Here is a 20,280-nt window from a genome sequence, read left to right as displayed (position 1 = left end):
AGATGGGGATGAAACGAGGTCAGGAAGGGTCTTCATCCGCGGATGCAAAGTCGTGCTTATATCAGCTGCTGCATTTACGTCTTTGACATAGGAAAATAGCTCCACACGGCCGATTCTATGCAAGTCAGGGTCATCGGGATCCCTCCACGCAAAGAGGCGATCAGCTGAGCCTCATGCAAGAAGCGAGCCGCACACAGCACTTGATGTAACGCACAGAAATTTTATTACATAACAGGCTTTACAGAGACAACACAGCCAGTGAGCGACTGACAGCCGCTGTTACGGAAAACACCATCAGACAGATCTCACACACAAAGTCACGCACATTTTTAATCATAATTATGACAAACAGGCCAGAAAATACCACTAAACTGGACACTTTGGAACAGATCATTTTGGAGCCGAGACAGTAAAATAATTAAATATGTATATTAAAAAAAATAAAGAAAAGAAAATGATTAAAATGTGTTCTTCCAAAGTTTTATTTTATCCTGAAAAAGATAATTTCTCTAAATATGGGGTTTTCCCTTGATGCACCACCAGGAGGCGGTAGAGTATATGATTACAAATTACGAGTCAAGTCACCTGGCTGTGAACAGTCAGGCTGAGACATCGACACACAATACATTTCAAACACTTCATATAGCAAGAAAATTGTTTACATTTCAATTAATAATAAAAGAGAAAGTGAATGGGACGAATGTGATTTTTTGTTTTTAAATACTTTGTATATAAATAGGGGGGGGGAGGGTATGAAGGAGCATCAGGGGAATATTCCTAATTTTTGGAGAAATCCTTCGTGCCTACAAACACCACACAGAGACAAAAGAAATGCAGTCTTTAAGCATTCAGAGAGTCCGCATAAACAATAGCACTGAAAGGCTGATGCAGGTGTTTTTTTTGTCTTTTACCTGTGTAAAACGGTTTTTATGAGAAGAAGCTATAGAGATAGGAGAACCCAACGATCCCAATGATGGCACAGCACAATGTAATCATCATCTTTTTCTGGAGACGCAATCAGAAACACACAGTCAGACGATAAAGAGAGGAATCAGGCTTTACTTTGCGAGCCGACGCAATTATCAACATTGATCGACACTGGTTTGAGGAAACAATTGAGCAAAAGCAGAACAAAGGGTTATAGAGGTTTGTGTGTAACTGTGTGTGTAAAGAGACAGGAAAGGTGAAACGACTTACCCCCTTTTTTGACACGTGTGCACCAGTCTTTAAAAGCTGTACTTTGCAACACTGTGGTTAACATGCTGACAGCAGCTACTACACTCCAATAAAACACACACACCACTTTGCAACAAGCAGTCATCAGAATGTAAAATTCAGTTACATAATTCCATTTCTGCAAGTCAAACACGACAAATAAACACTGGGTAATTTAACACATAAAATCTTTAATTTCTGATAAAATCATTGACATTTACACAGGTAAAAAAAAAAAAAGCTTAAATTTTCTCTTATGTTCCAGTCTGCGCCAACGGCTCAAATAAAATGGATTGTGCCCCTAAATGATGATGATGCTGCGGGATTCTCATTTTCAAATGCTTCATACAAAACCACAGTTTAAAATTTAATTCATGCTTAAATTACAACATTGTTTTACTGAAATCGGCCTACTCCCTTATGTCAGGGCTTCTCCTCATGACTGGTTGGTACTGATTTTATGTACGGCTGGAATCATGTGCTTTAATTACCCTGTTAAAGCCACTGGATGACAACCTGTGCACTTTGGTTTGGTAAACTGTCAGTTCCAAAGATTGTCTGAAATGAAATGAATGAAATGATGATGGACAACCATTACTGAATCCAACAGGGAGGTACATGTTGCTAAAGCTAATGTGATCTAATACACAGCCCTGCAAAAATCCTGTCGTCTTTTTTTTGAAAATACAAGTTTTCTATGTACATTAAAATGACTTCTTTAAATAAAAAAAGGAGGTATAATGTTCATTTTAGTTGAAATTGTTCATTAAGACTCGATGGGCTTTTTGGAGGACGTACTTTGTGGTGCGGATGAACTGGTTACAGTAAGAGGTGTTTGTAATATTGTCCCCACCCCCCACATTCACTAATGAGGGCAGTCTAAATGTTAGACACACCTATGAAGTAAAGAGCAGCACACATACAGCCTCTGTTAAAAATGTCAAACCATTACATCCTAAGGCTGTGTAAACAAAAACTGAACATTATCACCTTCGCAAACATCAGATGTACTGCAGGACTGTGTCTAAAACTGGCAACTCAGTAGTAAAACCTAAAACATGCCTGTTAAGGCATTTCCTAGTAGTAAGACAAGACTAGCCACGGATACTTTACAGAGTGCCCATTTGTATGTGACGTCATAAGCAACATGTCTTAGAACAGTAGAATAAATACAAAAAGACTATTCTGGCACTTACGGGAAACAAACCACTAGTGTTACTACCAGACTCTCTAAAACCCCTTTGGCATTGAAATATTTCTACAGCACTTTAACAGGAGGAGTAACTGTGTCTATACATGTAAAAGCTTTGGTTTGGGTTGTGAAAAGGATCAAATTTCAGCTGCTACAAGTAAGCAAGTAATGAGCGTTCATCACACGCGCCTGTAAGTTCATGAAATGTGTTCCCATAAGTGCAATCCTTCATATTTGTTTTTGTTTTTTTAACAACCAGTGATAATTACACATATCTGAGCTACGCATTTGGAAATGTTAAAGTGCTGGAACTCCCCAAACCCTAACAAGAACAACAACAAAAAGAAATCCCACAGCAGTGAAAGTTCACTGGGGAGATTTTCAATCATAAAATCATATCAAGGCTCAAATAAATCAGGGGGTTTATGTGCTTCTGAAAGCTTTCAGATGACAAACGCTTCCCAGCTGATTCTTTGGCAGCAAATGTTGAACAGTGAAATGTTTAGTGACACTGAAGTGATGTTTTATTTCCCAATTCCCTTTTCGCCTTCACAGAGGTACAATAGACAATGTACCTCATATGTCAGCTTTGGTCTTGTTTCCTCATTCGCAGGAGAGCATCCTCAATTGTCCAAAAGTGAGGGAGACCTTCAGTGTGTTTTATTCGATTGAAAAGATCTGCAGGTTAAATATTCTTATACCCATATGGAGTGATCAGGATCAGTTTTTCCTTCTGCAGGCAGGCTGATGAATAATGGTGAGGATGTTGAATACACAGATGATGAGATGATGGCAGCGATCAGCCCTATAGTGTCTGGGTGAGGATGATGATGAGGATAATGAGAAGAACCACGGCACAGACCACAGCAATAATGATGATCTTCTACAGAGAGGGAGAAACATACACAGAAACAGCGTTGATGATGGGATACCTACAACTGAAAAGCACCCACAAACTTAACACCAGCAGGAACTAATTCACCACTACAGTAACCAGAGGCAAGAGGCCCAGAACAGGAGAACAACAACACACCCAAAGTACTTCAAACAAGCACACACACCTCGAGTAAGCCCTCTGGATAGTAAGAAAACACACACTGAGCCTCAAAGGAAGTGCAAACTCCTTCCCAAAGCATGCCTAACAGACACACACCCATTATACAGCAGGTATTTGCTCAATTACTCACCCTTAGCGCTTCTCTTACTCAAATAATTCATCATCATTTCTTTAATCCCACTGACAATCCGATTGCCAGAGCCACTATGATCACCAAGATCACCACAATCACAATTATTATCACCAGTTTCTGTTGGGGACAATTAGGACATAAATTATCAGATCCAATGTCAGTGTAAAAACAGCAGGACAGCAGGTCTTTACTTGACAACAGCAGATGTATCAGATAACATCAATTACTCTTGAGGCTTATTTACCACAAAAACTCTGCACATTAGTATTGCACAAGACTGAAACAGGGTCAGGGTTGATTGTTGTTGTCCTGAAAATACAACAGTTTGCCTTTGCACACACACACACACACACACATAATCTGTAACAGCCAGAAGCAAGCACACAACATCTCCAACCCTACAACACAGCAGCGGTTGTGGTTACAGCCTTCATGTGTAAACTGCACATCAACACAGTGAGGATGAAGCTGAAGAGAAAGGACAGAAAGAAAAGAAGCTCTGTGTGTGTGTGTGTGTGTGTGTGTGTGTGTGTGTGTGTGTGTGTGTGTGTGTGTGTGTGTGTGTGTGTGTGTGTGTGTGTGTGTGTGTGTGTTGGTGGGAGGGAGGGAGGATGCTTTTTATTCTGCTACGTGTTGCTGGGCAGGTCACAGTGGTGTTTAAAGCACAGGGTTCCACAGGCCACAGGTTGGTAACGGAGCAGGTAGAGTAGAGGGGATCGGAGAGCACAAGTCACCACAGGGGGAGGTGGGAATGGTCTTCAAACAGGTTTCCCAAAAGCATCCTCTAGTGGAAGAGGAATTCCAACTATTCCCAACCTGAAAATAAAAAACAACCATGAGCAGGAGTTGCCTTCAGGACTCCTGCTTGACGATTGTCGGGTTGAGGACTGTGTGCAGGCCTCTCTAGGATCTGGATCCTTCTGAGGACAGGAAATGACACCGCACAAGAGCTTGTGACAGGTTGTTTGTTTTTAACCATCCCACACACTGATGGTATGCAGTCCAATGGTAGTTAACAGAGCTGTATCATCTCCACACTAGTTAATGCTATCAGTGTGTATAAATCTAAATTAGGGGAGTTAATGTTACAGATCTTTTAAGGGCACCTGCCAGGCTGAACAGGGTAAACTGAAAGTCTAAACATGAAAAGGAAGGTTAACCAGTAGAGACTGGGAGACATCTTTACTTTGTTTTGGTTTCATTATTGCTTGAACAGCTTATTGTGGACTGTGATTACCTCTGGCACGAAATTCAGAAAAAACCCCAATAACTGCATTTAATGAGTCACTAACATGTAAATGTTGAAGGTCAAGCTTCTATGTTTGAAATCAAGTCTCAGAGGTCAAAGTACCTCTGAGACTTACCTTAGCTTTTAAGAGAACAATTTTCAAAAGCCAAAAGTCGATTATTTTGTGAACAGAGTTAGCACTTTTCACTGATGATGACTTAGACTTCAAAAGTTAAGATAATTCTTTCTTGACAATATTTTTTTTGTTTAGCCTGAAGGACTTTTTACAGGGTTTACTACCCTGTACAACCTGCATTACACCTGCATGACGGTGCAGTTCTACTCAACATGAGAGAGAAGAAAGCAGACTACATTTCCATATGCCGAACATATTCTAATTCACAATCAGTCAGGCTGGAGAACGCAGTTTTTTTTGTCCCATGGTGTCAAAGTTATTCTGTTTAATTGTAATTTTTAATCTTTGTCCTGCTTGTTCAGAACTAACTAGATTTGTAAATGCAAAGTTATTAAATAAATAATTCCAGTGCTTTTGGGAAACCTGACCATTGTTTTCGATGATTATCACTCACACGGCGAGCCTCTTGCTGAAACTTTGCAGCTTTTTTAGTGTCTGCAACAGCGCGCTCCACAAAGCCCACCGACTGGTCCATGTTGCTCTCGATCCTGTCAATCATTCCACCCTGATGTAAACGGCATCAGAGGTAAAGAAACGTAGCAGTGAAATTAAACAGAAAGAGAGAGAAAAAGACAAGCACCAGCAATGCAACAGTTGTTGCGAATGGCAACGTGTGCGAGTACTGGGTGAGGGAGGGTGAGAGAGACATGGTGAAGGGAGGATATGTAGGCACACTATGTGGTTTAAGTGTGGCAAACAGTGAGGAGTGCAACAGTGTACAGAAGATAAGCAGGGAAAAAAAGACAAAAGCGGCTTGGTGCTATGACTGGAAAGAAAGAAAAAAGAAAAACATTACCTTGCGTGCTTTGGTCTGATACCTTACAGCTTTTTTGGTCTGCTCCTTTGCTGCTACTATGTGGTCCACTGACTTGGATATATTCTGCTCTATGTTTTCTACCATGTCACCCTGAAAAACATGCAACATTCTGTAAGGTACTGACACTTAAGCAGAAATGAGAAGCAGATTGGGTTAAATACAGAGGAATAAATCCGGTTAGAGGGGTATTACATGTTCACTGAACAGTTAGATTGCCAACACCTGCACTGAGGATCTCAGGGGTTTGTTTTGAATTCTGACATTTAATTTTAACTTGAATCACTTTTTATAGCCTCATATAGAGATCTATAAAGAGAGATCCAGGACATCAGCCTTGGTGGAGAATTAGCTCTGCAAGCACCCTTCTAGTTCTCTTCTGTAATTCAAACTTTCAAACGTAAAACTGGAATTAAAACTGGCAGGAAAAAAAAAATATCCAAAACAATCTCACAGCACAACATGAAACATGTGCATAACAACAACCCTTACCTTACAAAGCCTTTTCCTCAGACAGCATTTTGCAAGCAACAAGAAATGTGGTTATATTTAGTTAAGAGGATAACAGTAATGTCCCTGTACCAGCTAGTTAGACGTTTGTTGACCTTGATGATTTATTCTATTATTATTTGTATTGGTACCGTTAACGCTGAGAGATGGGATGGAGGTGACAGTGGCAGAAGAGCGCAAAGAGTAAAGGAAAGACATACAGCTGGAAAAGAGTAAACAGAGTAATGATGTGCAAAGAGTTGGATACAATGAGGGCTGAACACAAAGCCATGGAGAGGATTTAAGGATGAATTCAATGAATGAACAAGCAAATAACTAGAATCAAATGACAGGCAGGTGGATGCAGAGGACCGTACCTGGCTCTCGACCAGCATGGCGATGTCTACAAACATATCGTGCAGCTCCTTAATACTACTCTCCAGACGGACGATGTCTTTGTGTCTGGCTTCAATCTCATTCAGGGCTTGTTTGGAGATCCCCGAGTCTATAATCTGCGCAAAGGAGAGGCTTAACATTACCGAACAGCATCAGTTTAAACACAGGTGGCTAAATGAATATTTGGCATTGATTCAAATCAATGTGTATTCACTTAAAACGGCACCAAGCTAGAAAACAGTTGTTGTGATACAGCCTAAAAATCTAAAATCTATTCAAGGACACCACTACACAACAGTCCCGTCCTGCCCAGCAGTTGGATTCCTTAACAGTTAAGTGAGGTCAAAGTCTAGCCTGTTTGTTACAGGAATGTGAGACACCGTATCTGAAAATATCAAGTCAAGCTGTGCGTCCTTGTGCAAGAAATTCCTCCCTACTTGTGTATTTTTTATCAACGTGAGCTCAGAGAATCTTGGCTACATTTTCAAGTTTTTCCAGCTGCTGCGTGTAGCCAAAGCAACACAACACAATGCTCCTTATCTCAGTGTGTCATGAGCAGACTGAGTGCGAGTCAGGTCGACTCCTAAGCGCCAATAATTAGCTGACACAAGCAGTTTAAGTTTTACTGAGAAACTGACAACTCGGCTTTCACAGTTCAACCACATCATGGTGGAGTTAACGTTAAGGTACGTTAAGGAAAATGCATATACGTGCACAAACGCACACTCTTACCCCTGCAGTGAACACAGAAGCATTACCACCCTCCAACATCTCCTCTAGTTCTTCATCCGTAGTTGCTTTTCCAGCTGGAGAGGAAAGGGAAAAAGGAAAAGGAGCGGGATTAATGACAAAGGCGACAATGGAACCGTCAAATGTCTTTGTTGGCGTCGTTGTGACTCACTGATCTCGAGCTGTCTCTGAATACGTCCTTTACTCCTCTCCCGGAAATCCACCTGAGCTTCATTATACTTTGTCATCACCTCCACAAACTTCCTAGACAGCACTGCATGCTGGGAGGTAACAGAATAACAATGGAAGAGCTTATAAGTAACACTTTTAAATGATGAAAGCAGAAACCTGAAGACAAAGACGTGTATTTGTCCCGTCTTCCTCCCTTCACGCCTGATCAGTTGCGGCAGATGGCTGCCCCGCCCCAAACCTCGTTCTGCTGGAGGCTTCTTCCTGTTAAAAGGAAGTTTTTCCTTCCCACAATCGCCAAAGCACTTGCTCATAGGGTTTCATTTTATTGTTGGAGTTTTCTGTGTTTTCTCTGTACTGTTGTAGGGTCTTTACCTTACTATATGAAGCACCTTGAAGCAACTCTTGTTGATTGATTGAAATGGAATATTTTAGAAATGCTAAACATTTATTAAAGTCTTAAAGCAGAAGTATTAACAAGCACCCTCTTCTCTTAATTCTCTCTTAACCTACTTTTACCTAAAATACAACAAATAAGACCATCAGAAAAAAATCAACCTCACATACAAAGCCCAGCATGAGGGGGAAGTTTGCAAGAAAAGCGCTTTCTCAGAAGGTTACTTGAATCGTCTGAAGGAGATGATTTACCTGTGATTTACGTATCCGCGTGTCAGCCGACACCCTCTCCTGCTCTTCTGACTCCAGATTCCTCTCAATGGCTGGGAAGAAGCCAGAGTTACTTCACTTAAACAACCTTGAACTGATTAAATATAACACCACTATTCACTTGTTTACTAATCCAATAGACATACAAATTATTCATAATGACAGGCTGTATGTAGAAATGGGAGCGGGACTCACTCTTGAGTTTGTTCCTCGCACCGTTGGCCAACTTCTTTATGTCATTGGTGATCGCCTCCAAGTCCTCCTGTGTTTCTGTGCAGGATACAGCATAGTGCAGATTTTCAGTGCTGATGCCTTTCCTGATCAATGTTGTGTTATTTTGTAACGCAAAAAAATGAAGTAAATGTCAGAGCTGGTGGTGATTTCTTACTCTGATCTGATGTGGGAGCAGACAAGATGACAGAGTAAAGCTTTTTCACTTCTGTCACATTCTCATCGATTTTCTCAATGTTGTTTCTGATTACCTCGATCTGTAACACAAGGACACACCGCAAATGGCAAACACATGCAAATCACACCATCTTAGAACACGCAGGTCCTCGTGAATGCAAGTGAAGCAAAACAATCACACTCAGTGCATACATACACCCATAGCAGCACTTACCTCAGAAAAGAACTCATCCATGAAGCCTGCGTTGTCCACAGCAATCTCCACATCATCATCATCTTGATCACACACCTATAAGAATAAACAGAAAGAGCAGGACTAAGAGCGTGAGGTGGTAGGCCCGCAGGCCCTATGTTTCTCAATAGCTTTTCATTCTTCATGTAGAACAAGCCCATCCAAAATTTTTCCTTGTCAACCTGTTGTCTTTAGGTTAAGAGCCGACTAGTTGCTGCACAATTATGGTATTAATGATTTAATCCATATTTTGGGGCATCGCCAGAAAGAAAACCAGCGCTGTTAACACTGCACTGCATTAAAGGTCCATGCAAAACCCCCTAAAATTAATTTTTAAATCCAAAACCAGCCATTTGTTTAGGACATCAGTAAAATGTTAACTATTCAAAATGCCTTACAACAACCTGCAAGAAGACAAAAGGGCTGAAACTGAGTTTATACAACTTTAATCAGAGGACTTCCTGTTTGGTGATTGTGGGCAGCGTTGTCCTGCTTTCATGTTTCATGCAAAAAAACAATTTTGACCTAATTTCAGTATGGAGAGGTAGTTTAGTGCATTTTCAGCACATTATTATTAGTTACATAAATCAACAGGATAAAAGACAAAATAAATCTCTTAGCTTGTGTGTGCATGTGAAGCATGTGTCCTGAAGTAGTGACATTGGTTGAAAATGTGAGGTAGTAAGTCCTGCAGTCCACTACAAGGTACACTAAAAGTTTTGTTTTACAAGGGGTAAAAATACTGTACATTTCTGAAATCCCACCAAATCAAAGTTAAGACTCTCAACTTGAACAAACAATTTAAGCTCAAACACCAGAATCTTAATATTAGCAAAAAAGTATAATTTAACCTCCCTCAAAGCCATAAAATGTGGAAGCTGCAGTTTCTGTCATTTTGAAAAGAAAGTCCATGTGCTCTGTTAACCCAGCCGCCACACATGTAACATCAATGGAAAGCCCGGATTTCCCCTAGACTCCATAAATTGTGCTTGACATAGAGGTCTCAGACTCATGTCAACGACAGAGGACAAAAATGAACTGCTGGGTCTTGCAGAAAAATAACCTCGATATCGGTGCCTCCAACACTGTCAAACAGCACCACAGACTAGCTTGCAGATTTCCCAATCCAGATCTGGGAGGATCACATCCAGAGGATGCCCAGTAGTTGTCTGGAGTGCAAACAGGCATGTGGAGGTCATCCATGCAACTGAGCTATTTTATAACAGTTGGATCATCCTGTAGCTCTAACCCATCTAAGACTTTTCTCATGTATTACATATTACTTAAGCAATAAAGTATGTTTGCCATGATATTTGCAATTAGATAGATAAAAAGAATACATAAATAAATAATGACATAACAAACCAGCCATGGTTCAAAACCAATCTTCCATCCACTGTCTTAACTACTGATCCAGCATCCCCCTGGGGGCTCCAAACCTCTGTTTAAATAATTCAAAGCTACGTCCGAGTCCATTAAACTCTGCACTTGTTATTTTTTGTATCTCTAAAACCTTACAATAACAGCATTTAAATTAAACCTTTAACACCGGTGCAAACTTAAAAAAAAAAAAAAAAAAAAATTAGGTCAGCAGTGGAGGCTCCAGGAAGTTCCTGTTCCCAGCCAGAAGTTAAGTCTGGTATTCACCTATAAAAACCACACCCTGAAACTTCAACACTTTGGTCCTCGCATGGATTATAATGTGGTTAGTTGTGAGCTTTAGAGGTGCTGCTAAGGGAAGTATTTCCCATCTCAACGTCAAGCTAAACAAACTGGCTGGAGTCTGGTGAGAAGAAGGATATCTCTATCTGTAGGGTAAATACGAAACCTCAAACAGCATTAAAGGAAGTGTATTCAAATCACACTGCTAGACGATATATTGAATTTATAAAAATAAAATATGCAGCTGTGCTTTCTTTAAACAAAGTAGAGTCAAAACAAAACAATTAGCTTAATTTAAGTTACAACTTTACACATTTATTTTAGAGAGATTTTCTGTTTAATTTCTTTTTTCTGAAGTTTTTCTGTTTGGGTTGGAAAAGCCACCGAACACAGTTTAGACCGTGAGTCTTCATGCAAAGCTATACTAATGAAATTGCTTCCTGGTTAGCAGCTCAGCCTGACCCTAATCAGTTTACATCCAGCATTTCATCAGAATGCTTCACGCTGCTGACTATACGTGTCACAAGTGACGGGCAGTAAACACAAGTCAGCACTGATGGTTTGCTACGCACGCACCAAGCACTGGCAGTGAATATTTAACATCTAGGACCAGAGGCAGGCTCCAAGACGTCAACCCAATTTTCACTCTAAGCTGACTTTAACAAAACTGAGGCAGAGTGAACGGACATCACGGCCACGCCGTGACTGCGTTTGATAAAGCGAGAAAAGAAAAAGCAGCCCTATTTGCTTCCTCCCTTCTAATTACTTCTGCTTTTAAGTTAAATATATTCTGATCAGACACCCGATGAGCTGTTCCAGGCATTTGCCCAGAGTTTGTGCTTTGTAACAGGTGACTCTGTGTGACCTGCAGAGGTCCACAAATTTGGAATAAGCTTCAAAGCACTGATTTAGGTTAGTATAATAATGTATGTTGGAAATTAAAGATGTATTTGCTGTATATTATCTGAGGTTTGGGCGTTGTATGTTATGGAGAGGCCCATTTCACAAATAACAGTCTTATATATTATCATTTCGGAATTTGTATTTTAATAAATTTGTGAAACCTTTGGCTCTTCAGGTGTGCACCCAGGTCAAAGTCGAGGCTTGGAAAATGTTAAGACGTCATCGGTTTAATGCCTCTGATCTCATATTAGCTGACTCACACACAGTATTTACAATAGTAAGCTCAATAAATATTACGGTTCATTCACACTGCACCTGTCCTGTGCACCTGTTGTGCTTCTTTTCACTGTCATATTCAAACAGTAAGCATTTTCTTTTGCGGTCCTCAGTTTCTGGACAGTTTCAACATTTCCTGACATTTTACAGACAAAAATGATTAACTGAGAGAATAATCAGCAGATTCATCAGTATTGAAAGTAATCATTAACCCTTCTAGGCAGTAACATTTACTGCAACTGCACGAATGCTGACTTTTAGACTTGGCCTTTAACCTTCCAGCCTTCATCGAAAATTTGAATTGCAAATGTAGCCGAGACCATTTGCTTCAGGCTGGCGTACCTACAGCAGTAGTTGAACCGAGAGTTTCCAGGACGTAGTGCTTGCTTTTGAATCTCTCAGAGAGTTATTCATCAAACGCACCACTCAGGCTCGCGCACACTCTCACACTGCATTTCTGCTCTTGTGAGATAAGACCAAGCACTCACTTCCTTCCAGTGTCTCTCATTCAGCAAAAACAAGAGGAAAGGGAGTGATGTGTGCACCAAACCAAACAACCAAAGACCACAAAGACACGCACACACACACACACAGCTTGTAAAAACATCGTGATAATGACAGGAACAGTCAGAGGCAGTGACCTTATCCAAGTCATCAAGAAAACTTTAACAGCATTACTCAATAAACTCACTTGCTCATCTTAACACTTTACTTCACTTCAGAAGACACAAAGAAATTCTTGGATCAAACTCCTACGAACCATTTCAGCTTAAAGTTTGGGAGATGGTCAACTCTTCATGATTGGTTTGCGAGATGTCAAATATTTGGGAGGCATGTTTAGACAGGTGAACAAGGTTTATGTAACAATATCTAACACGAGCTTTAAATGGTGCTGCGAGCCAAAATCCAGCCCGACTGTTGGTGAATTAGATTTGCTCGCTTAGAAATAAAAAATAGAATAACAAAAACAAAAAGCATGACAGCTATAATCTCATGCAGAAGATTGCATTTAAGATTTTGATGGCTGCATAGTGGGTAAAATTAGGTCAAGTGGACATCACGATTAGAAAACATCAAACACGCAGCACAGAATAGTGATAGTGGAGTTGAAACTATGTGGGCACCAGTAGAGCTACAGGACAAGATCGACCAACCAGAAAAAAGAAACAAATATAAAAACAGCAGAGGTTTTGATGATCAATAAAAAGTTAACAGCCAAGCAAAAAGAAGAAAACCACTTTGGAAAGTCATTTGTAAGGATTTGTTGTTTCTTCAGGCTAATATGAAGTTCAGTTTTTGGACAATTTGTCGATAAATAATGCAGAAAATAATCAGATAAAATCCATAATAACAAGAAATGTTAGTTACTGCTGTCTGAGCAACAGCATTTTCTGTGGGATGGTTTAAAAATGAGCTGCTACCTTTAAAAGCAGTAGCACAGGGACCTGGGGTCAGATTTACAGCAGCGTGGTGACAGAAGCCTATTTAGTCCATCAGCAGTTGTGTTGATGCAAAGCATCTGACAAGGGATTTAAAAACTCCATATGGCAATGAAGACGGCATGTTTACGCTGTTACATTTTTACCACTGGGTGTAAAGTGCTTTCAGTGACTGATAAGACTAATAAAGTGCTACGTAACTGCACTCCATTTACGATTTGTGCCGGTCAGGCTAGGAAGCAGAGCAGCACCAGAACCCCAGCTCGTCACTGAAGACACAGAACTGAAAACCAGATGAGCTTAAATGAAAGTGCATTTGAAAATACTATGAGGGAACAGAAAGGCAGAACAACAGAAAGTAACAGTCATGTTAGTCTAGCTCACAAGTGAGGTTACCAACTTCTCCTCTCAGTATTTCTCTAAAAATAGTCAAATAAAACAAGCGTAAAGTGGAGCTTGGCCAATAAGCTGCCACATGTAACAGTACAATAACTTCAGCAAATTACGATTCTACACTTCATACGGTTTATAAAAGTGCCAAGGTCTTCAGTACGTCAGGTGATGTGATAATGATGCCAGTGGCGTAAGCAAACATTGACATGAACGCGCACATACACACACACAGCCTAGATTACTGTCGGCAAGTTAAACATTAGAAAGGAAACTCAAGGAGGGAAATGAAGACAGGGGGATAAGGTGGGAAGATAAAGAAACACAGGAGTAAAGGCAGGTCGAGGTAGTCGGAAAAGACGCAAGTATTACTGGAGAAAAATTAAAAATGTCACACGGCCTGCTTATAAACACATGTCTGACCTAGTTCTGCTTACATCTGTACTTCCTTTAATGTAAAGCCAACTGTGTTGTGATAAAGATATCTGGGAGTGGGGGCAAGTGAGGAATACCACTGCTCAAACAATTTTAAAACACAGCAAATATTTGACCAGCAGTTTTAGGTAGCTATAGCAACACAACATCCCTCAACACACGCCATCATGAGTTACTGTACAACAGCAGCAGCATAACCCAATTCAGAAAAGAAGAGGCCAGTGATATGAAAATGTGGGAGATTCGCGCTGTACTGCACCATTATTGATATAGACCCACTGGCCACTTTGCTAGAACCCCATTCCTTCAGAACTGCCTTGATTTTTCATGGCATGCCAGAAACCTTCTTTTCAGTCCATCCTGACAGGATTGTATCACAATGTTGCTGCACATTTGTTGGCAGCATGTCCATGATGTGAATCTCTCGTTTCACCGCATCCTAAAGGTACTCTACTGAAGTAAGATCTAGTTGACACGGTCAACACAATACTCAGGTAAACAACGCTCCGTTGATATTAAGGAACTCAAAGTGTGTAAAGACAACACCCCCCACACCACTAAACCACTACCAGCAACCTTAACTGTTGAGACATGCAGGAAGATCCATGCTTTCATGTTGTTAACGGCAATTTCTGACCAAACTACCTGAATGTTGCAGCAGAAATCAAGACTGTTCAGATAATGAAACGTTTTCCAGTCCTCTATTGTCCAATTTTGGTGAGCCTGTGTGAACTATAACCTCAGTTTTCTATTCTTAGCTGACACGATTGACATCCAGGGTGGCTGTAGCTCAGGAGGCAGAGCAGGTCATCTGCTGATCGGAAGGTTGGTGGTTTGATCCTTGGCTCCCCCAGTCTGCATGCCGAATATCATTGAGCAAGATACTAACCACAAGTTGCTCTCCAGGGCATCCATTGGAGTATGAGTGTTGAGTATGTGTGCAGTTAGAAAGCACTTATAAGCATAGGAAAAAAGAAAAGTTGCATGTTGTATAAAGCGCTATATAGGAGTCCATTTACCATTACCATTTACATCCAGTGTGGTCTTCTGCTGCTTTAGCCCATCTGTAATAAGTGGTCATTTGAGTTACTGCTGCCTTTCCATCAGCTAAAATCAGTCTGGCCATTCTCCTCTGACCTCTGACACCAACAAGGGATTTTCGCCCAGAGAACAGCCGCTTACTGGATACATTCTCTTTTTCAGACCATTGTCTGCAAACCCTAGAGGTGGTGTTGGGGGGAAAAAATCCCAGTAGATCATTTCTGAAATACTCAGACCATCTCATCTGACACCAACAACTACACCACACTCAAAGTCCCCTCTTCTCCATTCTTCACCACCACCTGCCAACACGGCTAAATGCACTCAGTTGCTGTCATGTAATTGAGTATAGGTCAAATGTCTGATTATCTTAATTTCTAAATAAATAGTTAAACAAATTATCAAGGTGCTGGGACCAGATCCTTCATTCTTCAAGAGCTATAATAAAGTCCTCCCTTTTATCGAGCAACAGTTAATCAATACCAATGAAAACAGAGTGACTCACCTAAGTTATTTTTAGCCACGATACACCGGGATATATAAATTAAGCTCAATTTCACTGGAATTACTTGGGTAAATATGACCTGTTGAGCTGCAGTTCAGTTAATAAGAATTAACCTCTACTTCAAACCTTATACTCAGAAGTGAATGCACAAAACACGTCTTTCATCCAGCACTTCCATTCCCAATCATTATCCAAGCTGTAATGTCACTACAGCCATCACATGAGTTACATCATCATATATCTCACTATTGTTGTTTGTTTATATATGCTATATATTTATGGTAAAGGTTTAAATCAAAGAGTGTAAAATTTTCATTTTACAAATCCTAACCTCAAACATCTTAAAATGGTCGTTTTTCTTTTTCGGAGTGTACAGAGTCAATATTGATGAGTAAAAGGAGACACTTTCAGAAAACTCAACGTTTCCTAAACACTACCTACCGCTTTAAGCTGCTCCAATCGGTCCTTCATTTTTAGGCGGTTAGCTTCACAGTATTAAAATAAAGAAATAAACACAATATTGTGCAAAAAGGGTTTAAAAAAAAACTAGTCCCAATCTCTCAAGTTCTCAGCCAGCTGCCAAGCTAGCTGTGCAACACAGACCCACCGCCAGTGAGGCAGAAAATTAAACTCCCCAAAAGTCTTGACAGATGTCCTGAGAAAACGACTTTTTTCTGAAAACAGGAGTCTTTCCGTCGCTTTTCCATACAATATGGCTGCTGGGTTTGAAGCCAGTGTTTTTTTCTTGCTAAATCTCCTCGCTCAGGGGATTAAAACAACAGTTGTGTGGAGCCGTATAATCTGTTTCTCCGCTGGCTACCAGTAATCATTCTAAAACGCACTTTTATGGCTAACGCATGCGCAGACAAGTCCCCCGATCGCGGTGATGAAGCCACGCCCTGAGCCACCTGCACTCGTGATGCATTCAGGTATTGTAGGAATAATAATCTAACTAACCTGCGGATTTGTTGGAAACTCTTTTTAAAATATATAATAAGGAATCAAATGTGATTATTTTTGTCTTATGAGGGAATTTAGAGAAAGATATGGAGTCACAGAAGATAAACATCCGCAGAGTCTCACAACAGCTAAACAACATGCTGTTAAATATCAAGTTGCCTGGTTGAACCAGTATAAAGGTATGAAGGTAATAACGGAAGTCATAGTATGTTAGTATGCCCAGAAACATACTAAGGCAACAACTCTAACATACCAATTTCCACTATACTTTGGGGCTTTCTGTGATATTATTGGTTAATTAGCATGATGTCATTAGTTTCACTGGTATGTAGTAATAAGTAAAAGTCCATCCCTCTTCTTCCACTTATCCAATCCAGAGCAGTGGGAGGGCCGGACTCCTTGTACACCTTGGAGAGGCTGCCAATCTACTGCAGAAGTAATGCAGAGAGACAGACAACAGCAAGTTTTAGGATCACCAGTTAACCTAGAGTACCTAGACAGAACATGCAACTCCAGACAGAAAGGCCCCAGACTGGGTTTGAACCATGATCTTTGTTCTGTGAGACAAAGGGTTTGTTTTTCTACTGCTGGAGGAAATAAAGTCAAATGATCAGCAACGAGATCATCGATCCAGAGGGAAACATGAATACCTGACACAAATGTCATTGCACAAGTTGTTCTAATGTTGTGCCACAAATGTGAAGACCACTGTATTGCTGAAGTCACTGGCAATGTTTTACAATAAGTGATCATAACTTCACCGTCTTTCTACCATGAATGTCTGAACCAAAAGTCATCACAATTAATCTATAGTTTAAGAGAGTTTCAGTCAAGAGCAAAGTACTCAACTTAAATTAAAACCAATTAGAACGTGTTTACATCTATTAATCAGGTCTATCTTTGCTGTGTCTTTTCTTTTTTATTTCAGCACATGGATCATATTGCCATGCCAGTATGTTTACACCTCAAGGTCATAGTTCAAAGAGTTATGAGAGTTAATGAGTTTTGAAGAGGAAAACAGCATGACTGATATGGTGGCCTGCAGCATTACTGGAGAATTCACCACCTTACTCTTTACAGCAAAGTCTTTACTGATGCCCTCTATTCATTTGCGTTTTGGGATGTTTTGCCTTAACCATCGAGGGCACTATAAATAAAACATCACTTTTTATCCCCCCTTAGAAAGCCTTGGAGAGAGCTGAAGACAATTTAATTTTAAAGTAAGCTCATGTTAAAGCAAGTGATCAAGCATACTTATTTATGTATTTATTTTTAATTGTGGTGTTTGATACTCCCAGTTGCACAAGTGACCCAGGACAGTAAAATATAAATTATAAACTAAATCATAAACACTGTTTATCCCATCGAATGTAGAAAAAACTCCCATGGTTGTTTACAGGCTTTTATTATTAAGGGGGACTCATAATATGATCTCTCAGGTAAATTATCTTATTTAGACCATACATTTTATTGGTTGGTTCACTTTACTGTGAAATATAATATTCCCTATTGGAAATGACAAATCTCGCGGTTTTAACGTAAAGTAAATGTAGCACTAAGGGTTGACGGCATTACAGCAGCGTTATTGGGGTGGTGTGTGTGTGTGTGTGTGTGTGTGTGTTAATAAAAATCAATCAGATCATGGTTACGGAGGTTTTAAGTCAGCCAACCAGGGGAAAGGAGCAAACACATATCTTCCTAAGCTCAGGCATCTCTATCCTGTTATAATGACTGCATATTTTTAGTGCAATACGTGTACTCGTATTTTCACATGTGCAGTGTGTTCAGCAGCCAGCAGCAGTAAACATGAATGTAGGCCTAATGTTACAGCTGGGTGTCAGGGATCAAAATCACACTCTCCTCTCTCCCACCGTCACCTAACGCATCGTGATCATTTCCTTCCAGCTAAGCCGATAAAGAAGAGTTTTATTACAGCTTGTAACCAACTGTTGAGAACTGGATATAGATGTCTATTTCCTCATTTTGCGGTTTTCTTCTTCACTACGCTTTCAACACACAACGACTAAATTGTGAAACGTAAAGTGGGACCCGAGTCTGAATCAGAACATATGGCGCTGCGTGGAGGGTGAATGATGTTGCACCCAGATCCGTGTAGTAACCGGCACACGTCACAGTGAAGGTGCATCAGAAATCTATTACATAACCCTACAGGGCGCGTTCATTGTGCTCTCAATTTAAAAAGCAAGGGGGAAAGGGAAAAGCACGAGTGACACCTAGTGGTCACGAGCTTAAGATGAAACCCTCCATCACTGGCATCATCTTGTGTGAGTTTTCATAAAAGCACACGTGCGTCCAGTGAAGGATCTGTGACTCAGGTAGCTACTTTATGACTTTAAATGGTAACAATGCGTTCAGTCTCCTTCCACTCACACATTTCTTTTGGCTACTCCACTGAGCCTCACTGTGCAGAGGCAGAGTGATGTTATAAGATTCATTTTTTGTTCTGCTGTCTCTGAACTCACCTTGTGAGTTGAAGACATGTCCCATCAAGCATGGCTGGTAGCATTAAAATGAGCTCCAGTGCCAATCGTAGCAAATTATAGGAGGCTGCGATGTGGAAACCTGAAGACTGCGCTGCACAAACATGCTCAGTAGTGCAACTTGGAAAAATTAAGGTTTAGCGTTTTGTTCAAATAGATATGAGCATGTCAGCGGAAGAAGCCACAGGCTACAACATGTGCCTTGTAGTCATTACATTTTGAAATTGTGTATTCATGTTATTCGTCTTTATTCTGCAGATAAGGAGGATTGGCAGAGACCTTTTTCTGGAACTTATGCATGAATAATTTAATAATCTATAGCACTTTTTTAAGTGCTTCAGTTTCAGTAAAATGACAATTTAAAGTGTACATACTCTGTTAAGCATACACTCTTACATTTAGAGCTCCAATGAGAAAGCCCCTGCTGACCAAAAGAGCACAAAGTGCTGTCTCAGATTTGTCAAAGACATCTTGACGATCCTCAAGACTTTATGGAAAATATTCTGTGGACCGATGAGACAAAAGCTGAACTTTTTGCATCTTATTACATCTGCTGTAAAACTAACACAGCATTTCATAAAATCACATCAAGAGTAAAAATGGTGGTGGTAGTTTGATGGACTGTGGCTGCTTTGCTGCTTCAGCACCTGGATGACTTGCCGTAACTGATGGAACCATGAATTCTGCTTCCTATCAAAAAATCCTGAAAGAAAATGTTCGGCCATCAGTTTATGCTCTGAAGCTCAAGTGCACTTGATTTAAGCAGCAGAAACAGACCAAGTCCACCTCAGAATGGCTTAAAAAACAAGTAGATGATTATGGTGCGACTGAAGCAAACTCTGGATTTAAAACTCACTGAGATGCTTTGGCGTGACTTTAAACAGGCCTTTCAGGCTTTAAAACACTCCAGTGTGGCTGAAATAAAACCATTGTGCAAAGAGTGGACCATAACTCCTCCACAGCGATGTGAAAGCCTCATTATCAGTTATCACAAACACTTGATTGCAGTTCTTGCTCCTGAGATTGGCACAACCAGTTATTAGGTTTAGGGGTGCTGCTTTTTCACACAGGATCCTGTGTGATTGGATAACATTTTCTCTGAAATGAAATCAACGATTAAAAGCTGCATTTTGTATTTACATGGGCTATCTTTGTCTAATACTAAAGTTTGTTAGATAATCTGAAACATTTGTGACATATATGCTAAAATACTAAGAAACTGGG

At 40.3% G+C, this 20,280-nt stretch overlaps 1 protein-coding gene across 4 annotated transcripts; it reads right to left on the bottom strand.

Moving 5' to 3' along the window:
• Positions 1–175: 175 nt before the first annotated feature.
• Positions 176–16,435, bottom strand: stx3b (syntaxin 3b). 4 transcript variants are annotated; one of them, XM_086257876.1, is made up of 11 exons: positions 16,037–16,435; positions 8,927–9,001; positions 8,693–8,792; positions 8,500–8,574; positions 8,287–8,357; positions 7,622–7,730; positions 7,453–7,526; positions 6,702–6,836; positions 5,416–5,526; positions 912–1,005; positions 176–803 (listed from the first exon to the last, which is right to left on the bottom strand). In XM_086257876.1, exons 1-10 carry the CDS (start codon positions 16,064–16,066, stop codon positions 928–930), a joined length of 858 nt encoding a protein of 285 aa, XP_086114002.1. In that variant the 5' UTR covers positions 16,067–16,435; the 3' UTR covers positions 176–803; positions 912–927. The 4 variants fall into 4 exon arrangements, with proteins under 4 accessions (XP_086114002.1, XP_086113983.1, XP_086113977.1 ...); XM_086257857.1 differs by lacking the exons at positions 176–803; positions 912–1,005; positions 5,416–5,526 and adding exons at positions 1,387–3,290; positions 3,595–3,714; positions 5,818–5,928; XM_086257851.1 differs by lacking the exons at positions 176–803; positions 912–1,005; positions 5,416–5,526 and adding exons at positions 1,387–3,714; positions 5,818–5,928.
• Between the last annotated feature and the right edge of the window lie 3,845 nt (positions 16,436–20,280).

The sequence above is a fragment of the Aulonocara sp. 'chitande type north' Nkhata Bay genome, linkage group LG2 (assembly GCF_057382095.1).
Source record: "Aulonocara sp. 'chitande type north' Nkhata Bay isolate Kocher_YH1m ecotype deep benthic linkage group LG2, A_spYH_male_GT1.1, whole genome shotgun sequence".
Taxonomy (NCBI): Eukaryota; Metazoa; Chordata; class Actinopteri; order Cichliformes; family Cichlidae; genus Aulonocara; species Aulonocara sp. 'chitande type north' Nkhata Bay.
This window is presented reverse-complemented; position numbering and strand designations above follow the sequence as displayed.

Coding starts and splice junctions, on each gene's coding strand:
- stx3b (XM_086257851.1), bottom strand. CDS start 16,066: ATGAAGGACCGATTGGAGCAGCTTAAAGCG. Junction 8,793..8,926: donor TGGATGAGTTCTTTTCTGAG/GTAAGTGCTGCT, acceptor CTTGTGTTACAG/ATCGAGGTAATCAGAAACAA. Junction 3,715..5,817: donor ATCAGACCAAAGCACGCAAG/GTAATGTTTTTC, acceptor TGTCCCCAACAG/AAACTGGTGATAATAATTGT.